The following is a 27,641-nucleotide window of genomic DNA, read 5'->3' on the forward strand; positions in this document are numbered from 1 at the left end:
GTTTCTCTCGAACTGTCCCGCTCAGGTCCTCGTCACTTGACTCCTTCACCAAAAATTCATAAAAAAAAAAAAAAAAAATAAAGAAAAGAGAAAAAAAAAATAGAATGAGAATTAAATAGCTCGATAAAATTCATTTTCGTACAAGAAATTAAGTTGCAATTGCATTGTTAAAAGTGCGTTGAGAAGTTTGATGTGAAAACATTCAAGACGTGGAGGACGTTTTTTTTTTTTAAATGTTTTTCGAAACCGCTTGTATCCGCGATGGCGTTTGCTTGACTTTTATTCACACGACCCATTAATCTTCCTCTTAATTTCGCAGCGTCGCCGTGTCCCTCGGCAATGTAACGCGGAAAAATGAAATAAAATCGCGCCGCTCCAGCGAGGAGTGTATCCGCGATACTCGGTCGGCTGCGATATCCTACGATGTGAGATTTCTCTCGTCTCGCGGTAGGAGTGGCGACAAGAGCAAACACAACGGAACCAATCGCCGAGGAAGGGTGGTCCAGCCACTGTTTGTCTTCTCGACCCACCTCCGCTTCGGGGATGCCGCAGAATCGCGCGGAAGAGCCTAAACGTCTCGTAACGTCCGCACGTTCGCGGACCAATCGAACCCGGAGCGTCGCCAAGCCGGAAGAGATCTCGAGCTCTCGCTCGGCGATTAGATCGCTCCGGCACTCTTTTCGCGCAGTTACGAATTAACAATCGCGAAGAATCCGCGCGCGAGGATGCGCCACACGTGCCGCAATCTTCGCCCTCTTCACGAGTTCCTCTCTCTCTCGAGCCCGAGAGCTTCCGCTCGGAGCCCCCGTTAACTTCGTTTTAACGCCAACGCGCGCAATAATTAATATCGTCAGCGCGATTAACACGTTTTTAATTAATGTTTTAATTCGATTCCTAACATTGGGTCGGCCGGTGAAATTTTTGCCCGCGCGTTCGCTTCTCGGGCGATCGGCAGAAACGTGCCCGCGGGAACGAAGAAAAGCTAGTCGGGGCTTCTCTTCCTTTACGATTGTTACAAACGAAGTCTGTGCCAATGCGGAGTAAGTAGGAGGAAGAAAAACGGTCCGCTCTGATTTCGTGCGGCGTGGGATCACGCCATGCTTCGCGGTAAGAGCAAGAGCAGGCCGGAGAACAACGAAAACAACGAGGGCGGAACGGACGGAAAGCAGCGGAGGCCCAAGTGCGCCCGTTGCAGAAATCACGGGCTCATCTCGTGGCTGAGGGGTCACAAGCGGGAATGCCGTTACCGGGAATGTCTGTGTCCGAAATGCTCCTTGATCGCCGAACGGCAGCGTGTGATGGCCGCACAAGTAAGCCGCGACACGCGGGTTTTCTAATTTATTATTATATATATATATTTTTTTTTTTTCATATACTTACATTGCGCTCCTGAATCTTAAACGTAAGGTCTCTCTTTTTCATTCTGCCTTTTTTTATTTTTTTTATTTTTTATCTTTTTTGTGTTATCTGTGTAACTTTGACAACGGTGGCGTAACTTGTTATCGCATTACGTATCCTTTTACGCTTTTAATACCAGATAATTACGAACGATGCGATCTGAAAATGTCAAATCATACAATCATTTGCGAAATGTCAACGGGGGGATCTCGCCCTCCTGTTCGCGCGGTCACGTTTAATATATGTGCACGCGAGGAGTACGTTATCTCCGGTTATCACCGCGCGCTTTGAGCGTATCGTGTAGGGAAAATGTGAAAGAAAAATGTCAATTCGCTGCACGCGCAGTTAAGCGTGATTAATATCCGATATTTCCGATATTTTATTTCGCACGGCTCACCCTTCGGTATTTAAAGAGACACCCGACCGGAGCTCGTTACCATCGCGCCCTACGCGACCCTTTAATGGAAAGAAAAATCGCGCGCGTCTGCACGAGGGGAGAGGAGGGGAGCTTTTCACCCTCTCGCTCGACAAAATAATAATAATTCGTACGTTCGAAAATCATCCTCGGCGTTTACCGCGGCACGGTGCATGTTTTTACACGAGAGTTATGGCGTGAAGAATTCCAATGGCAAATGTGAGGGTATTATCGGCAGGCCGGGGAAAACCCCCCTCGAATTCAGGGGAACGACACGCATCTCCCTCCTCGTGTGGGTGGGAGCACGAACGGCAGGAGGACGAGGATAAATTAAATCCATTAACGCTCGGGTATAGCGTTTCATTTCTGTTTGCATAGGCATTATGATACTCGATACTTTGTTTGCGACGAGACTTTCGATGCGGTAAGCGGGCGCGGGAGCGAGCGCGGTTCTACCCTCGTATCCGCGAACGGAAATGGTTCGGGGGCAGAGCGAGAAACTCACCCGGGTGGTTGCGGTTGAAACAAAACACGCGCACGTCGCCGTTCATCCGGTAATAATCGGCCTGGTGCACCGCGCGCGGTTTCACCGCGGAAACTTTCGCGCCGCGCGGCGCGCAAGCTCCGTCCGGTGATTAACGCTGATCGAGTCTCTCGCGGAGAGAGACATTCTCCGAGCCGATACCGCTCGCTGAATTTCACGTAAGAAATTTACCGGCCGGTGGAATATATTTGCGAAAGAAACGGATCTCTTACTTCGAATAAAAATACCGCTAATTTAAATTCTAATAGGCATCAATTATAATCGTATACCGCTGAATTTCGTATCGTATGATTCATAGGCGTATTTCCCTGAGTAAAACTAGCGAGCGCTTTTGTAACGAGAGGAGGAGAGAGGAACATATGGCGATATATTGATCCGCGCGAAGTGAAATTGGATAGTTATCCCTTTCGGACCTCGGTGATCGAACGGAGATCGACGAGAAAATGGGATGAAGAAGGCAACTCTGGCCTAGTAGATTCCCTCCCGGCATCAGCGACGTGAAAGATTATTGCGGGTGGTCCAGCTTGGAATAACAGCGCGGTAAATGCGGGCCGTACATAAGCGACAGGTCCATTTATAAGTCGAGCGCAGTCATGATCCATCACGATTCGATTGCTATGCGCTACGTATAAGGAAACATTATATTCGGCGTATATTTTGTCATATTAATTATAGCATAGTACCGCCAATCAATATTACGGACCGTATTTTTATTCGTTCTAGTCTCGGTGATTTCACGATTTATAAATTGTCTTCTCAGAACATTCGGAGAAAAACAATTCACGTCGGGATATTTTCCGTCGCGTGTTTTTTTTCTTTTTTTTTTTTCAAGTTTATCTTCGAATAAATACGCTATTTGCATATTAGCGCTTGATAATTAATGAATTAATTAATTAATTTTTGCGGCGTTTCTCTGCAAAAATACTTAATATATTGTATTAGAATATTTCCTGTCGTATTAAAAAAAATTTTTTAACGTTTGTATTGTATTTTCTAGTATTGTAAAGTACTCTCTCTTTTTTTTTTATTGATTTGTATTCTTATCTTCGCGACTTTAAGCGCGAAAAATTTGCGAGAGAATTTTCTTCGTTAAAACTTATGTGATTTTGAACAAGCAGGTTTGGAAGAGTTTAAATTTTTCCTTCGAAAATGGATTAAGACAGTTGTTTTCAACAAGGTCGCTCTGAAGAGACAACAGGCGGCCGAAGATGCGATCGCTCTTAAAATGGCAAAGGTAGCCACCGGGCAGAAGCTGGACCGATTGCCGCCGGGAAAAATTTTTGGAATGTCCGTGACGGAGCCGAAATCGACGGCGGATCAAAATGAAGATGCTACCACCGCTGGAAAAAAGCTCGACGCAACTCCCGAAGATTCGAAAGAGCTCTCACGTACGTCGAGCAACGATACCTTGCCTGCTCGTGTACAAAGCTGCTCTGTACGTATAAAAAATTGCGAAACAACAAATAAGATGTAGAAAAAAAAAAAAAAAAAAAAAAATTTATTTAAGATAATTAAGAATTAAAAATACTTATATGTAATCTTACCTTTTTCAGGATAGTCCGGAAACCTCGTCGAGATCAAGAAGCCTCGTCTTCGACGCCGGTAAGCTGGAGAACGCTAGAGAAACCACCCTCGTATCCCAAACGTCCGTGGAGACTCTAGCCCGCCTGTTCCCGAACACCAAGCTATCGGTCTTGCAATTGGTTTTGCAACGTTGCGGCCAGGATCTTCTCAAGGCAATTGAGTACTTTGCGAGCGATAGCCTGGGTATCGCCGAACCTGCGATGTCGACCAGTATCGGGCACGCGTCTTCGGCCTTTCGGCCGCCACAAACGATTGTCGATAGCGGCGCAGGAGAGCAGCAGCAGCAGCAGCAGCAACCGATTCCTGGCACGATGCTGGCACCGATTTATACGAGCCTGTCGAGAAACGTCTACGGGGACGCGGGTTACTGCCTGCTCAACATTGTCCCGACTGAACAGTTCGCCAAGGGAGCCGACCTACCGGTCGCAAAAACCACGAACGACCAGGAGACCGTAGCCCTTAATTTTCGCTACAATAATTACTTCGCTTCCGGGGTGCAGCAACAATTGCGGGACGCGCACATGTGCGCTCAAGTAGCGGCCGATCGGTTGTCGGCCGCCAGATCGGCGAGTATACTGCATCATCTGCCTCCTGCAGTCTTGCCGAGCATCCCCTGCGTACAGCCCAATTGCACGCAATGTAACTACAAGTTTACTTGAATACGTTTCCTCTGCACGTACAGCGAGTTGTATAAATATATTTGTCACAGTAGATCACGACAGATAAGTCATATTTGCCATATTCTTAATGTTAAATCTCCTAAAAAAAGAAAGAAAAAAAATTAATATAATTGAAAAAGAATATACGTGCGGGTTAACATATATGAGTTTTTTTTATCGATATAGAAAATTTGCTTTAATTTATAAGTATTACATTATTTACACGTCTCAGTTACATTGTTACAATTTTGTTAACTAATCTTTACTTCGTTGTACAAAGAAAAAGGCGATGTTATTTAATTTTCTACACAAGAAAACATGACAAGGTAATTGAAAAGAAACGCGCAACGATTCTCGACCGCCGCTCGAGTGACGTTTCGCTCAGGGAAGGGACAGCGGAATCACAGCAAGGCTGTTGGCGAGGACGGGATAAATCCGTCGTATTTGTCCAAGTAATAGAGCGTCAGTAATCTAGTTAGAAATATTCGATCCACCACCGTATAAACAATACTAGCCGGTCAATCGTATTGCAGTCGCGCCGAGGGCGATTTACTTTAGCTTTGGTTTTAGGAGTTGAGAAAACAGGCAGAGTCTCCCTTCTTTCTTTCGCGAATTCTCACCCCCGTCTTTTCTCCCTCGGGAGGATTCGCGGTATCGCGTCTCGAATTACAAAGCACGCGCGAAGAAACTTAACGCTGCTATCGACCGTCGAAATGTAATCCCTCTTGCTCATTTACCTGAAAAATTAAACGAGGTAACGTTGCGTTAATACTTAACATTTTTTTTTTTTTTTTTTTTTTTTTTTCTTACACTCGTATTTTTCCCTTTCGAACGTCAAATAAAACTCGAGGGCCGTTTTAACTTCAACGTAAGATGTGATTTTGAAGCTTAACACAAAATTGCAATACTAATTTTTAAATTGAAAAAAGGCAAATGCAATATTTTTAGTATTTTATTTGTGCAAGCAACAATAAACATATCTAACACAGTATGACAACGATCACATTGTCACACATCACATCGCTTATCGCGGATACTTTTATCCGCATACAATGTCCACTATGTTCGAAGAGCCATCACGGTACTTCGAACCAATGGAGACGCGTAAAACGCCACGAGTAACGAACATATTGTCATTTCTGCAATTTGAGTCACTTTAGAATTTCAGAAACGGAGATGTGGCTTATTCTTGATCATATGTCTGTAAAAATAAAATTTACTTTTATTATTATTAAAGTTACTAATAATAGTTAATATAATGTCGATGTAAAAAAAATAATATAATTTTATTCATGTAACAATGGGAATTGGGATTAGGTAAAATTATATAAAGTTTATCAGCTTAAGTTCAGAAATAAGCTTGTTATATTAGAAAAGTACGCGCGTGCATAATAATAAATTGAACGAATAAAGTACTCACTTATCGAGATGTTCCCAGAATATCATTAACGCCGCTCTGTCCAAGTGCCTCTTTGTCCTGCTCAATTCGATCACTGTGACGGCCCATCGCGCTACGTTCGCATCCAGTCTCATTTCGTCATATTTCAAATGAAATGCGCATACTATACAAAAAAAACAATTGCTTACACACTCAAAATATGATAGTCATACCATTAAATAAAATCAAATTGATGCAAATTATATTTTGTCCCCTTTTGCGAAGTGGCTAGAAATGTATAATAATAAAGATCACTATCCAAAATATCTGATTCAAGCTTATTACAAACTTATATTATTTTCTTAAATGAGAAAAATCTAAAAAAAAAAAAAAGTTATACAAAGTAATAAGCCATAAACTAAAAATAAATACGAGCGTAAAAAATAATACTTTTGTTTAAAAAAAAAAAAAAGTTTCTTCGTACTTTTTGAAAATATTTCCACTGGGTTCCCATCGAACGGCCATCCCTTAAATTGCCATGCCGGTCCCATAACAAATACTGCAACGACTCTCTCCCAGTCGGCGTGAGTGAGCTTTTGTGGATTATCAACTACTCGATAAGGTACGGTTAAGCCGCCTTCCTTGCGTCGCTGGAGAAGCACTTCATTTTCTCGCTTGCAACCCTGTGCTCGTTTGTCCTCGTTGCTAATGTACTTTAGGTCTTGAAGAATGTCCTTAGAGTTATACATGGTGATAAGAGATGTGTTGGCGCTGGGAATGATGATGATGGGCGTTCGGCTCGGTCGCTTATTCTGTGCGGCTTGTTGAGGCGTTAGTTTAGCGGCGGAGGTTGGCAGTAAACCAGAGGTTGGCGTAGCGGATGGATTGGTCGGGGGTTTCCTTATAGCAGGATTTGTTCCCTCTGTCACGGACTTCAACGTCATGCCGTGATACGTGCCCATAGTGTCGATCTTGAAGCCTTCCGTTTCTTCTTTTTGTCTGATGAAACGTTCCTGATCGTAACGATTGTAGACGGCTGGTTGGGGCAGAGGCCGCATGGGTGTCGAGCGTGGCGTTACCATGGGTGTAGGCACAGTAGGACCCTTCTGTCTACCTTCTTCGCGCGCTTTAATGCTTTGTAGAATCGCGAAGATGTTCTTTGCGAAGATCTTGCCGCTGCTCTGTAAAATGGTAGCGCGAGTTCGCCACTGGCGCTCCCGGGACACAATGTCCTTTGTATCGTCTACGTCCATGTCGAGAATAACACGCAGATCCGAGCCCATACCGATGTCATCGTTTTCTTTGATGGTAGTGCGCTTTTTCGCCAGACGTTTTGCTTTGATCGCGGCAATTTTTTCGACAGACATGGCTTCCGAGAGCGATTTGATATTGTCAACGGTGACCGAGGCTTCCTTAGGAGCATCCAAGCGTGCGGCTAGCTGCTCTTTTACCTTCTGCACATGGGTCTCCTCGAAACGAGGCTTTTTAGACGAACCGCTTTCCAAGCCATCTTCCGCGGCACGTTTCACCTGAGTTGGAATTTCCAAGGGCGCCGACTTGTCTATGGCGGCTGACGTGGCGGTCTCACCATTGAGATAGGCGAGTAAATCTTTTCTATCAGGCCGGCGCACCACTGGAATATTTTCTGCAGCCGCTTGTCGTACGTATACGGGATGTGTAAGCTGAACATGTTTGAGCAAAAATAAAAGACACTCGAGTGTGTAATATTCCTTGGGTGTCCCTTCTTTTCCAGATCTAAAACACAAGTGAAAAGAGGTATAAGTACCTATTCTTAATAAAAATAATTGTTATATATTTTGCAAATATATAACTCTTTGAAAAGGAAAGCAAATGTAATTCTAAAGTTTTCAAAATCTTAAGGAAAAATTGAAGAACAGTCCGAGCAAAATTACAAGACAGGGTGAACATTCTCAACGCTATTTCTTTTTTTTCTTCCAGCACTTTCAGTACTAGTTCGCTTTGCGACGGCATTTTAATATGTCCCGGCTACGCTCGTTTATTTATCGTTTTCTAGTACTCGTGCCTCGTAAACCGTATCTCTCTTTCTCTTCTCTCTTTCTCTCGCCCGGCTCGCTCGTCCTCGCTTCAAAGATGGCAAATCGAGCAGATTGCGACCGCGCAAAGCGAGCCCGAGCAAACATATCAAACGCACGCTCACCCGTAAGTCAGGTAATTGGTCTTGACGTTCTTCGGCCAAGAGAATTCGCCAAATATGATCTGGTTTTCACGTTCGATTATCTCCTTCTTGTTGACATTGTACTGCCGCAGCAGACTCAACGGATCCGCCATGATCACAAGCTTCAAGCAGGACTGATCCCCTCTTTCTCCGCACCGTCGTGACGCCCGTGACGCGACGTCGCCGGCTAGTTATCAATTTGCGGGAGACTCTTTCAAATCTAGGGATATCCACGTCTCCGTCGACCGATCAAAATCACTAAAAAAAAAAAATAAAAAAAAAGTTATTTAAAAAAATAATTAAAAAATACGTTTACATCCTAATTAAATTTTCGCGAAATGTTCTAATCAACGGAGTTATATCAGAATATTCTGTCGGTGGGAAATCTAAAGGATCGTTTTCGGAGCAGACGACACCGTGACGGACTCGAGCACGTGCATTTCGGGACGCGCCTTGGGTCACACTTTTGGGTCATATGACCGACGTTACGCCGAGCATCAGATGTGCTGTCTTAGGCGTTGACTCGACGGCTATTCCACACCGCGTCTCGTGATCCGGAGCCCTTGCGAGCCCTCCGAGCGTCTTCAGGAAAGAGAACAGATCGCACGACACCATGGCTCTCAGCGACGCGGACGTCCAGAAGCAGGTGAGCTAGTAAAGGGTCCCTGTGCATCCTTCTGCAAAACGTTCCTCTTGCCCTAAGTTCACTTCCTTCGAATCGAACGTCGTACTCGCACTCTATTAATACCTCTGCGATTATTTAGCGTTACGCTAGAGCGTTTTTGTTTCCACAGTTTGACAGCAGCTGACGTTTCGTTTGGCAGTTATTTTCCTGATTTATTTCTGTTTCAATGTCTGAAATATATTTAAATGTTTAAGCTTAAAGATGGTTGGAGCTCCAAACTGTAATTATCTTAAAAAATATATAATGTATTTTTATGCAATTTATTGGGTATTCTGAGGATAGGGGAGAATTATTACTTAGAGATGGATTTAATTGTCAATTATTAAATTTTGTCACAAGAGGTTTTTCTCAAGAGAGAAATGATATACTTATAGATCAAGCATATGATGGCCTTCATAGAACAAGAGGCCAATGAGAAGGCAGAGGAGATAGATGCTAAGGCAGAAGAGGAATTCAATATTGAGAAAGGGCGCTTAGTGCAGCAACAGCGTCTCAAGATTATGGAGTATTATGAAAAAAAGGAAAAGCAAGTTGAACTGCAAAAAAAGATGTATGTATGAGGGATTATTTAATTTTTATACACATAATATGAGATGGTGTTTAGTTTCTTTTTTTTTTCAACATTGCGTTTTATGAAATTTATTTAACAAATTAGCAGCTCATATATAAATATAATTTTTTTTTAATTAAAAAATTAATAAAAATAACTTATATATGTTTGTGTTTATGATTTATATTTTTCTAGACAATCTTCCAACATGCTCAACCAAGCACGATTAAAGGCTTTAAAAGTACGTGAAGATCACGTACGCAACGTTCTTGACGATGCTAGGAAGAGATTAGGTGAAGTAACTAACAATTCTTCGCAATATAGAGAAGTTCTTCAGTTGTTAATTATTCAAGGGCTTTATCAGGTAATATATATTTATAATTTTAATTATTATTGCATGTCACATGATTTATTACTCGGTCGCATAAATACTTCTGGACGATTTAAATTTTTCAGTTAACAGAGCAGAATATTACTCTTCGTGTTCGTCAAATTGACGTACCTCTCGTAGAATCCCTCATTGACAGTGTTCAACAGCAATATAAGCAAAAAACTAAGAAGGATGTTATCTTGAAGATCGATTCAGATAATTTCTTACCTACCGACAGCTGCGGCGGTGTGGAATTACTAGCATCCAAAGGTAATTATATCCACTCAAATATTAATTTTTGTCTGAAAAATAATGACAAGTATATATATATATTTTTTTTTTTAATAATCTAAATTATAATTTTGTTTTACTTTAATTTGATTAATTATTTAATATTATATACGAAAATAATCTATTTTACAGGGCGCATAAAGATTAGCAATACTTTGGAGACTAGATTAGAGCTGATAGCGCAACAATTGGTACCCGAGATTCGTTCCGCATTGTTCGGTCGCAATGAAAACCGCAAATTTAACGATTAAGATATTTTTCTCGACAATTGATTAACTTTTCAAAACATTCCTTTTAACAGCAAATTATTACCACATTATCATGTATTAATAGAATAAAATTAGCATACGACACGCCTTTGTCGAGATTCATGCCTAATATTTTTAATGAAAGTATCTGACGAATTACCGTGCAATATTTATCGTTGAAAAAGTTGAAACCAAATTGTACATTATTCTTCACAAATGTCCCTTTATTCTATTCTCTATTCTTTTGAGAAATGATACAACTATAAACATAAAGTGTATAGTGATAAAAACATTTCATATACTAATAAATTCGATGTCAACTTAAAATTGCCGTTAAAATTGGTGTTCATAAGAGAGACAAAGTGTACTTTCTCAGGTCAGGAATGTTAACGCGGATGAAATATATAATTAACAATTAATGTTTTTGACTGCTTATGTTAAAAAGAGTAGCAACTGCAATTAAATGTAGTAACAGTCAATATATTGTGCAAAATCGTAATAAACAAAAATATTGAACGCTTTATACGTATATAATATATTTATATACCTATAGAGCATATCAGCATGTTATGTACATTATGTAAAATATAATGATGTATTACAATATATATAAATATATGATTCGTTGTTGTTGTAAAAAGTACCTTTTTGGATACTTTAAATCTCCTTGCAACAATATAAAAAAAAATTACGTTCAACGAAATCGCGTTTTTTTTTTTTTTTATATTAAGTTTCACGTTGACACGTTTTTTTTAATTTGTCGACTCCTAACAGTACCTCGAATTTTCTTTTTATTAGTATTATAAATATGAAATAAACTACAATTTTTTTACGCCGCCCTGAGAAATTACAAAGGTAATTTTTATTGCGTAACTAAAAAAAAAAAAGAAACAGTCTTTTTTGCACCTCGAATTTCAAACGCGACGGTGGAGTTGCGTTTTGGGATTTCTCGGAAACTAAAAATTAATTTAAATTTTCCACGCGTTTTATTTTACTGCGCGATACGACGTTTAGTAATCGATAAATTGTTATCGCAAATCGTGAGAGCAATTATTTGATTTTTTCTAACGCAATGTCGTGCGATGGCGATACTTGTCTCATCGAGACGTGAGCATATCTCCGAGAAGGAAGAAACCTAAAAAAATAAATTTAAATAAAAGAAATTATTCTAAAAAAAATATTAATATTACTACAACTTTATAAAATCATTTATGCACAAATTATAATTACTTTCAGATGTGCAGAATGTAAATAACCATAATTTTCAATTTATAGAAAAAGAATAGTAATTAATAATTTCACCGAACAGTGCAGATTGTTATTTAGAACTTGCTTTTCAATTTTGCAATCATTATTCAGAAAATTAAAGCGCGTATATAAACGTTAAACACGTTGTAAATCGTGGATCGTACCTTTTCATCATCGGTGTGATATGGTCAGGATCTACGCTCTCGAGATCTATACCGACGATGTAGCTCACAATAGTGCCAATAACAACAACGATCGTTGCTCCTATCATATTGTAATACATAAAGGATATTTGAAAGAGTATCATAGGTTCGTCGTTGAAGTTACTCCAAGTAGACGTTGTCGCGGTCGGAAAAATCTGGGTCTGATTCTGGTGCAAAAAATCGGAGCAACCATCTGTCGACGTAGGTAACGAGTCGTATTTAATTTTTCCATGTACGGTGTGCCATTGAGCACCTCCTACCAGCCAAAGCATGCTGATCAAACTGACACATCCACCATATAACGCGCCTTTTGCGTTAGCCCAGGGTACCAGCATTCCTAAGAGAAAGAGACCCAGCAAGGGCCCGTCAGTCACGCCACGCATGCTTATGGCTATTTGAAAGACCGAGCCTAGATGCTCAACCAGAAATACCAGACCAACCGAAATTACGCCGGCTATTACGACGATTCCCTGATGAAGATTGATAATGCGAAAATTAGTAAATAAAGTTAATTAAATTTAAATTAAACCTTAATTAGTTTTTTAAAACTTTAAAGAGAAAAAGAGAGAGAGAGAGGGGGGGGGAGGAAAGAAAAAGAAAGAGAGATAAAAAAGAATTATAATGATCGATTACCTTCATAATATTAGCAGCGAGAACTTCTTTCTTGGAGCTATCGGGGATTCGCAAACTTATGAAATCTTCGTAAATGGTGCCAGACACGGTATTCAAATTAGCGCTCATAGTCGCAAGCGCAGCACTCATTAAACCGGCTAGGAATAATCCTGGAAGTCCTGGTAGATGTCCAGCAACGTCCATCACATAGTACGGTAGAGTCTGGTCCGCGCGACTTATCGACTGTTCAAATATAAATAACATATTTATAATTTTAAACATTAAAATAATTTTTTTTTACGCAAAGCCTGTACATCATATACATATCGTACCTTGGTTAAAAAAGGATCACAGTCATGATACTTAGCAAACATGATTAATCCGGTAAACACGCAGATCAGTTTGACGATTATCATTCCTACTGCAGTAATCGCAACGCCGCTGTGTATGTACAGTAAAGAAAAAAAAAATAATAATTACAATTATATTCTTATTTCAAAATTTTTTAAGCTCAATTAACAATAGTGTGAAATTCTCTTTAAGATAAGACATAAATAATCGTACAAGTCTTTTCCCGGCAATGTATTTTTCAAAAAAGCATACCGTTTGGCGTCGATTTCTTTAGGCACAGACAGGAATCGTTGCACTGAACCTGGATGAGTGCCGAAGTGTCCAACCCATATTACCGTCATACCTATAGTCGTACCCCAAAAAGTATTCCTCGCTACTAAACTCGGATCCATACTAATAAAAGAAAAATATTTTTATGAAATATAACAATACTAATTCTATACGTATATATAATAAAGTAAAATCTTTCTTTATGTCTTACTTGAAGAAAACAAGACGACCACCTTCTTCTGCAATTTTCCACACTTTCTCAACGCTGCCAACTGATTGTATTCCAAACAAGAGAACCGCAAAAAGTCCGCCGATGGTTACGGAAAATTGTATCGTGTCCGACCATACCACTGCTTTTAGGCCGCCCTAATAATCACCCAAAAAACTCGAGCTGTAAAATTATCTTTTATTCAATTTCAAAAATATCTTGGTGTTCGCGGCTCGTGTCTTTTTCAATCGTTTTTAGCGTCGCTTTTTCACTTGATTAATCAACGTTTAAACATGGCGAAACGTCTTACTCGATTACAATTTCATTCAGGAACGTTAAATCAGAAATACTGATCACATTTAGCACTCACTTACAATGCTGGTATAAACAATGCACACAATGCAGAGAAGTGGCGTTATTGCGTGAACGCTCAGATTACTGACTTGCGCGAAGGCAAGCGCAGGTACATAGATGACAATAGGCAAGTATAAGAAGAGCGAGACGGTAAATAGCGTTGAAGAGAGAATTCTGACTGGCCTAGTAAATCTGATTTCCAAATATTCAAAGGTGCTGGTTAACTGCAGCTTGTAGAACACAGGCACAAAGATGTATGCGGTTATCACGGAGGTGAGAATCGACGGGATGACACATGCGGCATATTGGGTCCCGTAATAAAAAACTTCCGTGGGTATGCCAAGCAAACTGATGCCCGAAATGTGGCTGAAAAATCAATTTGCTTTTATTAGAGTTATTCAAGTGTAAAAAAAAAAAAAAAACAAAAGATAATGTGAAAAAAGTGCAAATTAAAAAAAAAAAATTAAAAGCGACGAGTTACTCACCTAGCGAGGATGCTCATCGCAACGGGGAAACATCCCATCCGTTTACCACCTAGAAAATACTCGGTTGTACTGTCTTGCTTGCTGAAGAAGCCAAAGTACACCCCAATGAGAACACTGACGAGCAACAGCAGCATGAAGAGCGTGTAGTCTATCCATCCAAAAATAAATCGATCTAAATTTTCCGTTTGATTAAATGGAATGCCAGTTACAAGGGGATTCTCCATCGTTTTCTTTTCTTCCTTCTGTCTTGTCAAAAGCGAATCGACGGCCAACTTTTTTCCTACGTAACACCGTCCGGATAGCGCGATACATATAACGCACAGGACACTTTCTTGTCTTTCTTCTTTTAAGCCGTCAAGTCTGGTTCATCATTATCGTCTGCTGTAAGAAATGAGGAACTACGCGATCTGATAACTTTGCTGACTTGCACTTACGTCGACGTGTGTTATAATTCTGCACATGAGAATAATTTACAACCGACATGTAGGTATGATAACGTACGCACTCGGGGTTCTGATGACGAAATGTAATATCTTGATTTTCGAATGAAATAATACTGAAGATAGTAAAATAGAGGCGAAAAGGAGAGACGTAAGAAAACAAGAGTGACGAAACTATATTCGCTGTCAGTCACATAACGTCGGATTTGTTATAGCAAACCTTACAAACGCGATAACGATAAAAAAAAAGGTGATTAACACGATTATTGCAAGACGTTATGGCTATAACGCGTTATTGTACGACTCAACGAAACGGTTCAATCAAATCAATAAAATTTATTAAGTCACAATTAATTGCAGACATGATAACATTTGTATAAGTCGCGTCCCAGATGTGCAATCATAATCGTGGTCATCTTTATCTATAAATCATTATGTGCTTTAAAAAAAAAAAAATTTAATCTGCACTTTTTAAATCGCGACATACAACAATCAATATAACTGTTGCACTTCTGAATTACTGCTCACAGTAATCATTTGATAATTCTCAATTCTACAGCACAGAAACTTACTGTCTTATGGAATTTTCCAAGAGAGAACAGAATGAGAGCCTTGGAGTGTTTAAGTTCCATACGTATTTCAATAAATCTTCTTCTCAAACTTGAAACGTAGCAAAGATAAGATGGACGTTCAATATCACTATACAAAGTATAACACGCGGAATATAGCAAGATTCGTGATAAGGAACCAAACGGAAATTCGGCTCGACGATGCTGAAGACAGCAGCCCAAATCGAAGACCGACGCTTTTCCGAAGATGCGCTCGCAAAACGGAATTGCGAGATGGAATTTGGGCGCACTGCCGCAGAGGAGCGTCCCAGGTATTGTCATCTCGCGAGCCCAACAGCAAAATACACTGACCGTTTAAGTTTATATCCAATTTAGCCCGTAGTCCCAACGTCGAAGGCGCTTCAATGGCACGAGGAACACAATTTCTCGACCAGGTGGCGAGCGTCATATCAAGCCGTCGATTAGCATTACAACGTGTGGATATCGTGGCGTCTCCAGGAATCAAAATGCTCTCGGCAATGTGTAGATCTAACTCCGTAATACCGGAAAGCATGCTCCACGTCGAATCAAAAGATTTTCTAGTATCAATCTCGTACGTCCGATGATCTTTCGTTCCTGCGAATCTCGATTCAACTATCGACTGCTTGTCGCGTAAAAGCTGATAATTCTCATCGTCGATCAGCGATCTTTTCTGTCTTCGTACTTTTTTATCTATTGTAATAGACAACGTCTCGTTTTTCGGTCTGTTGGCGATGTGCGAATCGTTTGTTCGATCAAGATCTACGTTTCGTGAAAAATCAACAGTTGGCGAATTAATAACGCTTCTTTTAAACAAAAGCTTCGTAGAAACCTTGAACAAGTGGCTGAGAAAAATCTTTTGATTTAATTCTTCATAACGTCTCTGTCTTCCAACTCGCTGAATGAAACTTCCGGCTGCGGTAATCGCGTACAAAAACTTTAAACATTGCGGATCGTCATAGTAGTCCCACCGACCGGTCCACAACCTGTCTTCCGAATGTATCTGAAATTGACGTTTAGACCAAACGCCACCCTTAGAGCTTTCGCATTTTTCACTATGCCAGTAACCTCCGATCAATGCGGGAAGAGCTACCGTTTGATGAAGAAGGGGTGGACTAAATTCGGTGCTCCGAGATACGTCGTTGCATATCGGACAAACGCTCGCCTGTAACGTTAACATTAATAGTAATACATTCGATTTACTCACTCTTTAATTTAATTTGTTATCCTCGTGCACATTTTTAAGTTCATATAATACATTTATAATTGCGCGGAACATGCGTGAAAAAAAAAAGTTTAAGTAAACGTACCGTATCGGCGCGGATCATTGCTACGGCCTGTAAGGAGGTCGGTTTGTAATTCCAACGATTGTGAACGTTGGATGCGGGATTGGCTAAAAAAAGTTGAAATTGGAATTTTCGAGACTTATGGTATCGGTCGTTGCTAGATAGCCTTCTAAATGTCTTTTTCTCCACTCTTAGCAATCTCAATTCGGCGAACTCGATCCCGAAAGGCTCCAAACAGCTCGTGCCAAGTCGCCTTTTCGTAGACGAGTAAGCTTGCAGAGAATTGTAGATCGGGCCTTGCCATACCGGCGTCGCACGTTGCCGCGGTTGCTCGTAAACCACCTCGGGAACATAAGATCGCCATTTCGGCTGGGGACCGCAAGTCAGATTAAATCTGTGCCCAAACTTGTAAGCCACCTGTTACATTTTAATTTTCAACAATTAGGTTTGTTTTTTTTTCCTTCTTGCATTACTTAATATTTAACATCGCTTATTAAATATTTTTCCATATCTATTGTCACGATTAATAATAATTAATTCTCTGTTCAATAACTTTAAAATTATGCACGCAAACTAGTCCGTCAAAATCTAATAGATTTAGAAATACCTGCCGATTCAAAGGTATAATATTAATGACGTCTATGTGAAATCTTGTTTCGGTAGCACCGGAAACAACGGTGGATAATCCCAACAGTTTGATGGAGCCACGAATAGTGACAGTGTGCGTCGGTATGATACACGACTCTTCAGCGTAATGATAACGTAACAGGAGAAATGTGCCGTTCTTAAAAAATGTGTACTTTCGAATTAAATATTCCGGGCCGGTTCGCACTTCGCATCTGCAGCAAAACAAAATTGTTATACATTTTTTTTTTTAATTGCAAATTTAAATTAATTACAACGACAAAGTTAGTGGTAAAGAAAAATAATTACTCTTGAGACAGCCATGTGAAATACAATCTAGAAGGACTGTCGTCCACAATTGTCGCACGATCATCCTGTTCGATCTCTTTAATAGACGTTTTGCATTGCGCTAACGAGTTTAGGGATTCTAAATCTCCAGCCAAAGCCTGGCACGTTCTCGCTGTAAAGAAAATATAACGCAAATCAGCGGCGACGTAAACATCTCTATACAGTGAACTGTTTGACCAAATCTGAAAAGCTGAGACTTAAAATTTGCTTGAACGCGAGCGGTGTATTAAGGGTCTCTTACGTACGCACAATCGGAATCGCACAACTAGCTTGTAGTTCGCAACAGGGGAAAAGTGCGAGACGAAATCATGCGAGAAAGATATTCTCGGTATGTACGGCATCGTATTACATTTAACATTCGATCGACGTGCAGAGTTTCTCGCACCATCGTTTTTTTACAATCGCTGGTAATTGATATTCCACAGATGTGCGTTGGAAGTTGAATAACGATTGACGATGCAACGTCTGCAACGGTGGGATTCGCGACGACGAGGACGACGACCGACGACGTGAACATCTTCGTAATGTGCAGAAGCCTTAGAATTTTTTTCATTTACTATAGAACTTCAATAAATTAAACAAATCTATTATATATTACTTTCACGTGTTATTAATTTAAAAAAACCCACTTTATACATTTTTGTTTTAATATAATTATAAATGTTGAACTTTTGCTATGTGCTGCACATACATGAATATAACTAATTTGAGTTTGTTAACTATTATCTTAGCTCTGTATATGTATATTATATATAAATAAAATTGTATGAATACCTTTTCAAGATGAAACAATTAATTTTACTCCACGTAACATATCGATTAATAAAAAATATATATAGTGATACACTCAGCAAGACTGCCTTTGGAAAGTTACATTCATCAACTCTTTTTTATTTTTCTACTATGTATAACGTACGGACACAGATACTTACTTCTTGACAGAAAAGCGATGATAACAGATAACGCCACTGCGACATTCATTTTTCTCTCGTCCTGGCAATCGCTGATCAGCAATGAACGATATCCTACCTTTTAAGGATTTAAGGTGGGAAATGTTACGATTATTGACTGCACAACTCGCCGATGAGTTACGTTCAATTGCACGCTTGCTTTGAAAGATTTGTTTGTCCAAGATTATATAGTTTTATCCCCACTCCAATGTGCCTTGTGGCTCGTAGAACGGTTCGGTAAAGTTTCAATGTATTCAGTAAAAAACTCTAGCAATCAATAAGATATTAGTCGAGAGAAAGAACTTAATTAAACTTGATTAATTGATGCCAGAGTACAACTTGCTTAGCCTCGACGTCCCGTTTACTTGTGAAATGTGAAATAAATGAACATATCACAACTACATTTTGTTTGATCGAAGTGCCAGAGTTATCGAGTGATCGAAAGGTAGATCGTGGCGATCGAGATGCGCGCGACGCGAATGCTTACATAGAGGTTATGTTGCGATAGCAATGTGAGTGAACTATGACGAAGTTGCGAAGCTAGAAATAGTTAAAAAGCCTGACGACGATACGGTACGAATTGTCACACGTGGCATATTAATTAATTGGTTCTTTGATAAATTTTACAATATAAATTTGGGAAAAGAAAAACGCCGAAGTCGTATGTACATGTTAAGAGCATGGCAAAGCTTAGTTCGTACTACACGCTGTGTCCACTCATCGACCAACAGAGTTTATTGGGTGTCGAAAAGGACAAGGACCCTGGTTGTGCGGTAGTGACGCTTGGCAGGAACATAGTTATACGATATAAGGTTGTAGATATATTATTAACTGTTACTGTTTTTGTGTTAACAATATGTACATTGTCTACTATATGTTATGTTTTTTTTTAGCTGCAAGACCTAAAGCAGATCAGCAGCTGGTCCAGCAAGGAAAGACTGACGACGCAAGTCATTTACGATAGATCGAAACAATGTTATGCTGCTGTTTTTAATGAGAGAAAGATACGGGTTTGGTCAGAGGAAGAAGCAGATTTAAATGTTGCTAAAGGATACAAATTCTTTTTCCCACTTTATGCTATTTTACCAAATGGCGATTCTTCACCTATTCTTGTTCAGCGAAATGGAGCTACAGCTTCCTTGAAATGGGCCATTGATAACAGAAAAACATGGGCAAGCAAGGGTATAATTAAAACTAAAGAGAAGTTATTGGATTGTCATGTAATCAGTTTAAAAGATGGAAAGACAAGTTTGTTTTGCTTGACTAAAGTGGAAGAGATCTACAATTACATAGTAGTTGGATTGGAAGATACAACCTGTTTAGAGAAAATTGATACTGTCAGAAGGATAGAATTGAAACGAAAGTCAGAGAATCTTACAGGACACGTGGTGATACACCATAAAAACGATGCATATTTATTAACTTTATGTATGTTAAGAACGATATTGTTTCTTTTATTTTATTTTTTTTTTTTTCCTAAAGATATTACCTTACTAATTACTATGCTGTGTGATTGTTTCAGGGTCTCATGGCAGATTGTACAGCCACTTACTAACGGGAACGTCTTCGGAGTCTTTTGAGTCAAACAATTTGGTTAGTGTAATTACTAATATTAATACAAAGTATCCAGTTGTTATAACGCATCTGAACGAGACAACTATTGCGATCTACGGCGCTGATGTCACGGATGAAGGAGCGATACTCATGATATACAATGTACAATTTAAATCGGCACAAGCGGTGCAAAAGCTGAAACTTTATACTAACGACGCTAAGCTCTGGAAAGTGGAGGACAAATTATTACTCGCGGCAAACAGACATTTGGCCGTCGCGCCCTACCACCTCGCGCCACAACGAATAGCCGCTATGTTAGGCTCGTCTTTGCGTTTTAAAAATGACAACGATGGAAACGACGCGGATGACATCGTTGTGATACAAGAAGCGACAGTAGCTCATTGGGACAAAAATCAAACGAAATCTCATGGAAGAAACGTACCGACAGCTCGAATACCTTCAAATATTTCGAAAAAGGTCCGTACTTATTTGAACGAAGGATGGAGCGATGCCGCGATACAAGAGACGTTAATCCCGCTATTGATAAAATCGGGTGATGTTGCGTCCATCTGTTGGTGCCTCGATACGTTTAAAGATTTACCAGAAAAATTATTGGTCGATCTTTTAGTATTTACCTTGGAAAGTTCAGATAAAATTTTCGTTTCTGTGCAAAACGGCTCGACTGATAGTACATTGAAACCCAATAATCTTTATTCAAGAGACAATTTTCTCGACAAAATATTTAGTATCAGTTATTCCAATGTTTCTTTGTTACCTCATCTGAAAACCAGTTTAACTTTCAATCAAGTACTTCAATTGTTGGAATATGTAATGTGTAAATTGAACGATGAAACAGACTCGCTCGACAGTTACTCTCAGCCAAGTGACCAACAGTTGTACGAATGGTCTTGTGTGCTTCTCGACTCTCACTACCAACATTACCTATTATCCCAAGACACGCACGTTTTGGAGCTTTTCAATCGACTGGATTCTACTTTAGAAGACCATGTAAGTGTAAACATGTGATTTGATAATTGCGTATTCTTTTGTCATTACTGCTTTACTATTACATTTTTTTTTTAGTTTCAGTTCCTACAAAATCTTGTGAACTTGAGGCCTATAGTTGACAGGACTTATAGTGGAAAATCATTACGATCGTCTTCAAGAAAACAAAATAAATTTTATTCTATAGAAGAAATAAAACTTTATTAAACTGTAAAGTGAATGAGAAATTAGAGTATTTTCTATCGGGTATTGTTAAAGATGTGCCTTTTTTATATACACTAAAACAAACCAAGCGTACGCTTCGAGAGCGTTATTTTTCGGACGGTCCCAATTCGTGCGCGTCATTATAATTGAGTAATCTGGTCGACGACGTGTTCAACAAACCCGATTATAAACTATGAAAAAAAAACAAAATTATGCGACTTACCAGTCTGCATGAGCTTCAGCGGAGTTGAAGAATTCTGCCGGTGACTGTAACATAAAATAAAACACATTAATATAGACATGATGCTATTTAAATTATTGTAAAGGTAAAGCTTTATTTTTTTTCAAGCTTTTCTAAACAAGAAAAAATTTATATTTACCTATAAGTTGCTCCGCCGATGCAGGATGCCCGTCCCGAGCCTGCTCCTCCTCTCAGATGGGATGTGACGAGCCATCCTTCCGCGCACAGGGAACTCGCGAACGTACTCCCGTAAATAAAGAAATCGTAAACAAACACCCGAAATCTGGCGGCACACCCGACACGACCGACGAACCGGCTGCGGTTCGTATTATCACTAATCGGCGTTCGGCACTTATTCTTATTGAACACTGCACAGCAGCTGAGGTCCTCTTGATCTGTAACAGATGAATGACAAAATTATATCATAGATTTGGAATGTAATTCGGAATATAATTCGGAAGGAAAATTGATACTGCTTACCCCTGGGTTGCTCCGCTGGTGCAGGATACCCTTCCTGGGCCTCTTCCTCTCAGATAGCACGTGTCGAGTCATCCTTCCGCGCACTGGACACTCGCGAGATAGTCCATGACACTCCCGACCGTCAAATCCTCGAATTCGACACAAGAAACGGGCTGTCGACGTAAAACGAAGTCTAAGATTACGCACAGATGCCTCGACATCTTCGTTTCGAACTCTCCGCGTGACCGCATGTCCTCTCGTACGCAGTAAGAACACGAGTCACGTAGTTCGTTGCGAGCTCGCGATTAGACAATGTACGGAGCGCTGTGATTGGTCGATGCCTACGCGTCGACCAATCACAGCGCTTTACTAGTAGGATATATATACATTCTTTTGTTTTCATCTCTTTCCCTCGTATTTGATGTTGTTGAAATGCTCTATAAATTGAGGTTATATTAGATTAACTTTTGGTCATTGTCAAAGTTTTGAAATAGTGTTCTATAAAAGTAAAGTATTATTATTAATTTTCACCTTATGTCAACTGAAAATTCAACATGTGGTGTTTTAAAGGACCTAAAGGTACGGAGGTTGAAATAAAATTTTGGTTTTAGCTCTTATATACTTGCGAAGTTTATTTTGTAACGATTAATGCTTTTTTGGAATTAATGGAATTAATACAAGTTCACCAAGTCCAAGTCCTACCGTTATTTAAATTTTAAGCGCACTTTAAGACAGACTTTTGCAATTTGTAAATTGTTTTTTTCTTGTGTATTATAATATATTTTTTATATAATAAAAGGGAAAATATGAAGCAACTTTGTGGTATTTCAGACGTTTACGTTTATATTTTGCCTAATCAGCAAAAATCATTTGGTAAGTCATTGAGTGATATTAAGCTAGAAGATGACGTATCTATTAGTAGACTCCATGCAATAGTTTCTGTAGAACCATCAGAAACATCACAGGTATATTAATTTTTAATATGTATCTTTTCTTTTAATATACTTTTTATTATATTAAAAATATGTATACTTATTTCAGATACAATCTGAATGTACTATCTGTGACAAATCCAAATATGGAACATTTCTTAAAAGAAAAAATAAAAAATATAAATTGTCATCTAATACTAAGTTTGTTTTGAATGCTGGTGATGTAATACAGTTTGGACTAAAGGATACTATTTTTTTGTAAGATTATACTAGGTTTCTTATGAACATCTTAATTTTTAATTTAAGAGTATATGTATTTTACATTTACAGTATTTGTTATACAGGGTATCCCAGACACCAAACATAAAATTTTGATTTTAATTAATATAATTATTAGAATAAATTATTTTACTTTTATTTATAATAAATACTTTAATTAATATTATAAATTTCTTATTGTAGGGTATTGTATCATTCATTTATAATTGCAAAGTCTAGCTTGAATGAAGGAGATACAAATAAATTAAGAGGTATTGCACATGATTTACAAGCAACATTGTTTGAGTCATGGAAAAGAGTTTGCACACATTTGACAGTACCTGAAATCTTATTATTTACTCCAAAGGTAAGAATTTACACAACTTTATATGAATTTATTTGATTATTTTATTTTAGGTTTTGTCTTTTAAACTTTTTAAATATTTTTAACTCATTGTTTTTAATATAATCATAAATCAAAATTGTTTATTCACATCAAATTTATCTATAAATTTTGTAGTATAAGAAACTTTTGTTTACTTTAAATATCCCAAAAATTATTTTTATTTGATCGCAAACACTCTGTATACATATATTATATGTTCTTTTATAGTTAGCCTATGCATTAGCATCTGCCAAACCTATAGTTACAATTGCATATTGGGAAAAAGTTCTTGAAGCCATCAAAGAATTCAAAAAATTACCAGAAATTGACGATTTTTTGCCAAACCTAAAAGAGAAATGGGTGACAAGTGAAAACTCTAAAATATTCCTACCAAACGAAGAACGGAAAACATTATTTAAAGGCTTGTCGTTTATTTATTTTTGCGCAAACCAATATTCTATATATGCACCATTGATTGCTGCAGCAGGTAGTTAATACCTAATTTTTATCCTATTTTCAGTTTTTCTATTTTTATTTTTAAGAAAATAATAAATTATATTTTAGGTGGAAAATCATGCATCTATCCCACAAAGAAACCTTTAACTCCCCGAGATCTTATTGCCAAAAATGCTATCGTTATACAGCAATCTGCCAATGATTCTTTAAATGCTACTCAAATTGTCGCAACGGATTATCCAATAATTTGTGAGTAATTTTGTGTTATTAAAATTAAGTTAATAAATAGAACATTAAGCAACGTAATATTTTTATGTTTTAGATCGTGAACTAAAAGCTGCCAAGCGCAGAATGATTTCTGATACCGAAATTCCACTCGCAATTTTACGTTGTACCACAGAAATGTATTGCAATCCGACATATACATTCGCCAAATTTTTAAACGTAGAGACTCAAAAAGGTCTTTTCTCTGATGTAATAAGCGAAGATACTCAAGATATTATTAATACCAATACGAAACAAGTTAAAAGAAAAATAATTCCTGAAACTTGCGAATTTCTAAACGATACAAATGTTCTAAAAAAGATTGGTTTAAACGAAAACGAAAGTAATGTTTCTAATAAGGACGGTAATATTGACACAATACGGAATACTAATAATAAAAAAATCAAATGCAAGATAATTCCTGAAACTTGCAATTCTCAAATTACTAATATTTCAGGAAGTTCCAGTTCTTTTTATGAGAATGAGATAAAATGTATATCTAACAATGAGAGTAATATTTCGATGAACAATACACAGAGTGATGAGAACAAATCAATGAAACGCGAAACAAATAGCAAAACTTATAATTTTCAAAATAAAAACATTTTGACTCGATTTTTTCACGAAAGTGAAGAAAATCAGTGCTATCTTCCCGATAGTAATGAAAGTAATACAAGCGACGTAGTGAAAAATATTTTTTCTGATAAGAACAGTAATGCAGAAGTTGAAATTGTTTTTGATAGAAGCAAATTTGAAGACAATTTTACTACAGAGCGACAAGAGCCACAAAATGATAAGTCACACGAAAATTTAAAAATAAATAAGAAAAGTGCAATTTGCAAAAACGTTAATTTAGAAAAAGAAACAACTTCGATTGCTGACGAAGTTAAATCAAATGATAAGGAGAATTCTAAGAACACAAGAATTTTACATGTTGCATTTACAAAAGAAACTAATCATAACGAAATTAATATAACAAAAGGAAAAGAGAACAATTTACTTGAAAAAGATGACGGTGAAGTTGAATTGCAAGATTTGAAAAAACAAAATATGAGTCTGGTTAACGAAACTCGAAATAGATCTGAAAAAATTAAAGATATTAAAAAAGATAAAGTGCAAACAAAGAATAATAAAATAGAACAGATTCTAAAAACAGTAAGTGTGTTATTAATTATTATACATGTATAATAATTTTAAGAATTTTATTTAATATGTTGATTAATTTGTAAAATATGTATAATGTATAGGAAGCTAACAAAACTTATCTAAATCAAGGATCTGTGGATAAGATATTACGAAAAGATGTACCGTGTGGGAAAAAATTTAAAAAGGTTTGTATAAATTTCATTCTTTTATATATTTTTTTCCCCTAAATTATATATGTACAGATGTGTGTAAAAGGTGTGCTATAGTTTACTATAAATTTCTATTTCATAAAAATTTTTTTTATTATTTATATAGATGTCTGTTATAAAACCAGAGAAGATGTTAAGAATGGATGACTTTGTTTTGTGATTCGTTATTCGATATACATCTTGTTTCAAAAGATAAACGACGTATTTATAATATTTCAGATAAGAAATAAGTTATTTTGTATACTAAGAAGCACATGGTTTATATAGGTATGTTTTAAAATATAAAAAATACAAATATTAACATTTGGAGGCAGCAATGTTTAACTCGATCTAATTTTCGACAGTTTAATAGTATTTTCAGTTGTTGTTAAAGTATCAAATTCATAAATATTTAATTGAAATTGGTTTAATGTTAATAAGTATTATAATAAAATTATTATAAAAAATTGATAGATGAAACATTCATCGTGGATTGAACAAGATCCACAATTTATCAATTGCGAAATTTATCAGTTTAATCGATCGAAGAGCGACATTGCATTATTCATAAAAGTTCTAAAAACGTTTCGTGAAGCTCGTTATTGACGTTTTCAAACCGTATCTGTTGCTAAATTGAGACTTTGTTATAACTTGCAAAATCTCGACGGTAACAAACAATTGAACTCTTTATGATTAAGCGATGTGTCAATGAAAATAGAAGCAGACATTTTCAGGAGAACGATATTGAAGAGAAAACTGCATACACATAATAACTATAACAATTATATTTATACAGCAATACGATTGCAATTAATTAATCTACTTGCGTGTCTCCGTTTATTATTAAATTGACAGTAAAACAAAATTTTTAATGGCCAAAAGTAAGACCATTTCACTTTCGTTAAAAAGACGCTGCTTTAAAGGCTGAAAAACTTATTTTATTTGTTGCTACGAATTCTCGAATAATTTCCAATCGATAAATCGATTGGTCCTCTATTTTTCTAACGAATAAAAGAATAACTTGGAAAGAAGGTTGAAAGGAGGATCTTAGGAGGATGGAAAGAGGTGGAAGAAAGCCTCGGTCTTCGGGTTCTTTGCACAGCTGCATCACGTGCGATGCGCGCGCAAATTCAAGCGATTATGCAAATTTCGCATTAAAATGCATTTTATCGAAATCTCCGACTATTCGGCGAAAAGCGAACACGAAAGGCGTGACGCTTTTATGCATTTACGCTTGCGGTTTGCCCTTCTACCTTTTCCTAATAAATTGTTTATAATCACATGATATCGGAGCATTCCCGTTCATTAAGTATTACTTTAATTTTATGTTAAGTTAACTACGTCACAAAATGTTTATTATATTGTTATGTGTATCCTATTTCACGTGTTAAAAAAAAAAATTCATACAGCTTTACTGCAGATGATGAACGCGGAGGATTGTCTCGATATACACATTCCGGCGCAATAGCTGTTGTGCTTTAACGTTTGTTTATGCCGAAGCTTCGATTAGCGGACCGAAGGAAGTTCTCGTTCAAAACTTTGCTGAGCTGTACAAAAGATTGCCCGTGAAACGTCGGCTGATTTCTCGTGACTGACTTTACCACGCCGAGAAATTTGTTTACGGCGAAATATCGTGAACGTCTGTCTTAGAGGAGACATCACGAGCGCAAAGTTTCTTAACCCTGGTAATAGAATTGCAAGGTTTTTTCTCTCTTTTTTTTTTGGTTTTTAAAGCAATTAATAATATGACTTATCTTACATTCTTACTTTACGTTATTTATGAATTTATTTTGAAAGGTAAAATATATTTTTTAATGACTTTATATTTTCACATTGATGATATGTAATTTTTTTGTTCGTTGCACAATACTGTCGTTGTCAAATTTATAATTTTTCACAGGCGAACACGTTCGAATTAGAATCGATAGCAGGGAAGAACTTTATGAATGGTTATTTGAGTTCTCGTCTGCAGAACTGCGAACGAGGAAAATTATGAGAGCGTCATCAGATCCGGAAGAATGATAGCTGTTGAAGTACAAGAAGTCCAAGCGATTCGAATAAATATATATCCGACTGATCTTCTTACACGATTTTTATCCGCATTTTAAAGGCGTATAGACCATTCGTGGAACAAATTGTCTTCCATAGGTTTTTTTTTCTTGCTGATGTAGCTAATAAAACTCGTTTTTCTAAAGTTTCTCCAATTTCTCAGCTGTCGAGTCTTCATGTAATATAAAAAGAACTTAACGTTTAAGTAACTCTTT

The 27,641-nt window shown here is 37.7% G+C and overlaps 7 protein-coding genes across 9 annotated transcripts; 4 read left to right on the plus strand and 3 right to left on the minus strand.

The window, feature by feature from the left end:
- Positions 1-68: 68 nt before the first annotated feature.
- Positions 69-5,277, plus strand: LOC139104649 (doublesex and mab-3 related transcription factor 3, truncated). Its single transcript, XM_070660248.1, has 3 exons — positions 69-1,310; positions 3,535-3,792; positions 3,911-5,277. Exons 1-3 carry the CDS (start codon positions 1,098-1,100, stop codon positions 4,598-4,600), a joined length of 1,161 nt encoding a protein of 386 aa, XP_070516349.1. The 5' UTR covers positions 69-1,097; the 3' UTR covers positions 4,601-5,277.
- A 257-nt stretch (positions 5,278-5,534) lies between these two features.
- On the minus strand, positions 5,535-8,334 carry Hyx (cell division cycle 73 hyrax). The gene is made up of 4 exons (XM_070660241.1): positions 8,158-8,334; positions 6,463-7,733; positions 6,021-6,162; positions 5,535-5,801 (listed from the first exon to the last, which is right to left on the minus strand). Exons 1-4 carry the CDS (start codon positions 8,286-8,288, stop codon positions 5,765-5,767), a joined length of 1,581 nt encoding a protein of 526 aa, XP_070516342.1. The 5' UTR covers positions 8,289-8,334; the 3' UTR covers positions 5,535-5,764.
- Positions 8,335-8,638: 304 nt separating this feature from the next.
- Vha26 (V-type proton ATPase subunit Vha26) lies at positions 8,639-10,962 on the plus strand. Its single transcript, XM_070660243.1, has 5 exons — positions 8,639-8,821; positions 9,235-9,410; positions 9,606-9,774; positions 9,867-10,050; positions 10,204-10,962. Exons 1-5 carry the CDS (start codon positions 8,789-8,791, stop codon positions 10,320-10,322), a joined length of 681 nt encoding a protein of 226 aa, XP_070516344.1. The 5' UTR covers positions 8,639-8,788; the 3' UTR covers positions 10,323-10,962.
- On the minus strand, positions 10,577-14,419 carry LOC139104638 (sodium-coupled monocarboxylate transporter 1-like). Its single transcript, XM_070660230.1, has 8 exons — positions 14,051-14,419; positions 13,586-13,931; positions 13,215-13,369; positions 12,986-13,126; positions 12,715-12,823; positions 12,404-12,625; positions 11,732-12,240; positions 10,577-11,454 (listed from the first exon to the last, which is right to left on the minus strand). Exons 1-8 carry the CDS (start codon positions 14,272-14,274, stop codon positions 11,370-11,372), a joined length of 1,791 nt encoding a protein of 596 aa, XP_070516331.1. The 5' UTR covers positions 14,275-14,419; the 3' UTR covers positions 10,577-11,369.
- A 387-nt stretch (positions 14,420-14,806) lies between these two features.
- Positions 14,807-18,586, minus strand: LOC139104636 (uncharacterized). Its single transcript, XM_070660228.1, has 5 exons — positions 18,268-18,586; positions 17,297-17,447; positions 16,971-17,202; positions 16,388-16,780; positions 14,807-16,242 (listed from the first exon to the last, which is right to left on the minus strand). The coding sequence occupies exons 1-5, from the start codon at positions 18,314-18,316 to the stop codon at positions 15,190-15,192; spliced, it is 1,878 nt and encodes a 625-aa protein (XP_070516329.1). The 5' UTR covers positions 18,317-18,586; the 3' UTR covers positions 14,807-15,189.
- Positions 18,587-18,667: 81 nt separating this feature from the next.
- LOC139104637 (nucleolar protein 11) lies at positions 18,668-21,347 on the plus strand. The gene is made up of 4 exons (XM_070660229.1): positions 18,668-19,097; positions 19,179-19,713; positions 19,808-20,847; positions 20,923-21,347. The coding sequence occupies exons 1-4, from the start codon at positions 18,966-18,968 to the stop codon at positions 21,049-21,051; spliced, it is 1,836 nt and encodes a 611-aa protein (XP_070516330.1). The 5' UTR covers positions 18,668-18,965; the 3' UTR covers positions 21,052-21,347.
- Positions 21,348-22,155: 808 nt separating this feature from the next.
- On the plus strand, positions 22,156-26,664 carry Nbs (nibrin). 3 transcript variants are annotated; one of them, XM_070661203.1, is made up of 10 exons: positions 22,156-22,327; positions 22,580-22,713; positions 22,790-22,938; positions 23,143-23,305; positions 23,552-23,810; positions 23,888-24,028; positions 24,102-24,407; positions 24,501-25,198; positions 25,291-25,374; positions 25,505-26,664. In XM_070661203.1, the coding sequence occupies exons 1-10, from the start codon at positions 22,303-22,305 to the stop codon at positions 25,556-25,558; spliced, it is 2,013 nt and encodes a 670-aa protein (XP_070517304.1). In that variant the 5' UTR covers positions 22,156-22,302; the 3' UTR covers positions 25,559-26,664. The 3 variants fall into 3 exon arrangements, with proteins under 3 accessions (XP_070517304.1, XP_070517301.1, XP_070517302.1); XM_070661200.1 differs by having other exon boundaries at positions 24,102-25,198; XM_070661201.1 differs by having other exon boundaries at positions 24,102-25,198; positions 25,618-26,664.
- The last annotated feature ends 977 nt before the right edge of the window (positions 26,665-27,641 follow it).

Source organism: Cardiocondyla obscurior, linkage group LG08, assembly GCF_019399895.1.
Source record: "Cardiocondyla obscurior isolate alpha-2009 linkage group LG08, Cobs3.1, whole genome shotgun sequence".
Lineage (NCBI taxonomy): Eukaryota > Metazoa > Arthropoda > Insecta > Hymenoptera > Formicidae > Cardiocondyla > Cardiocondyla obscurior.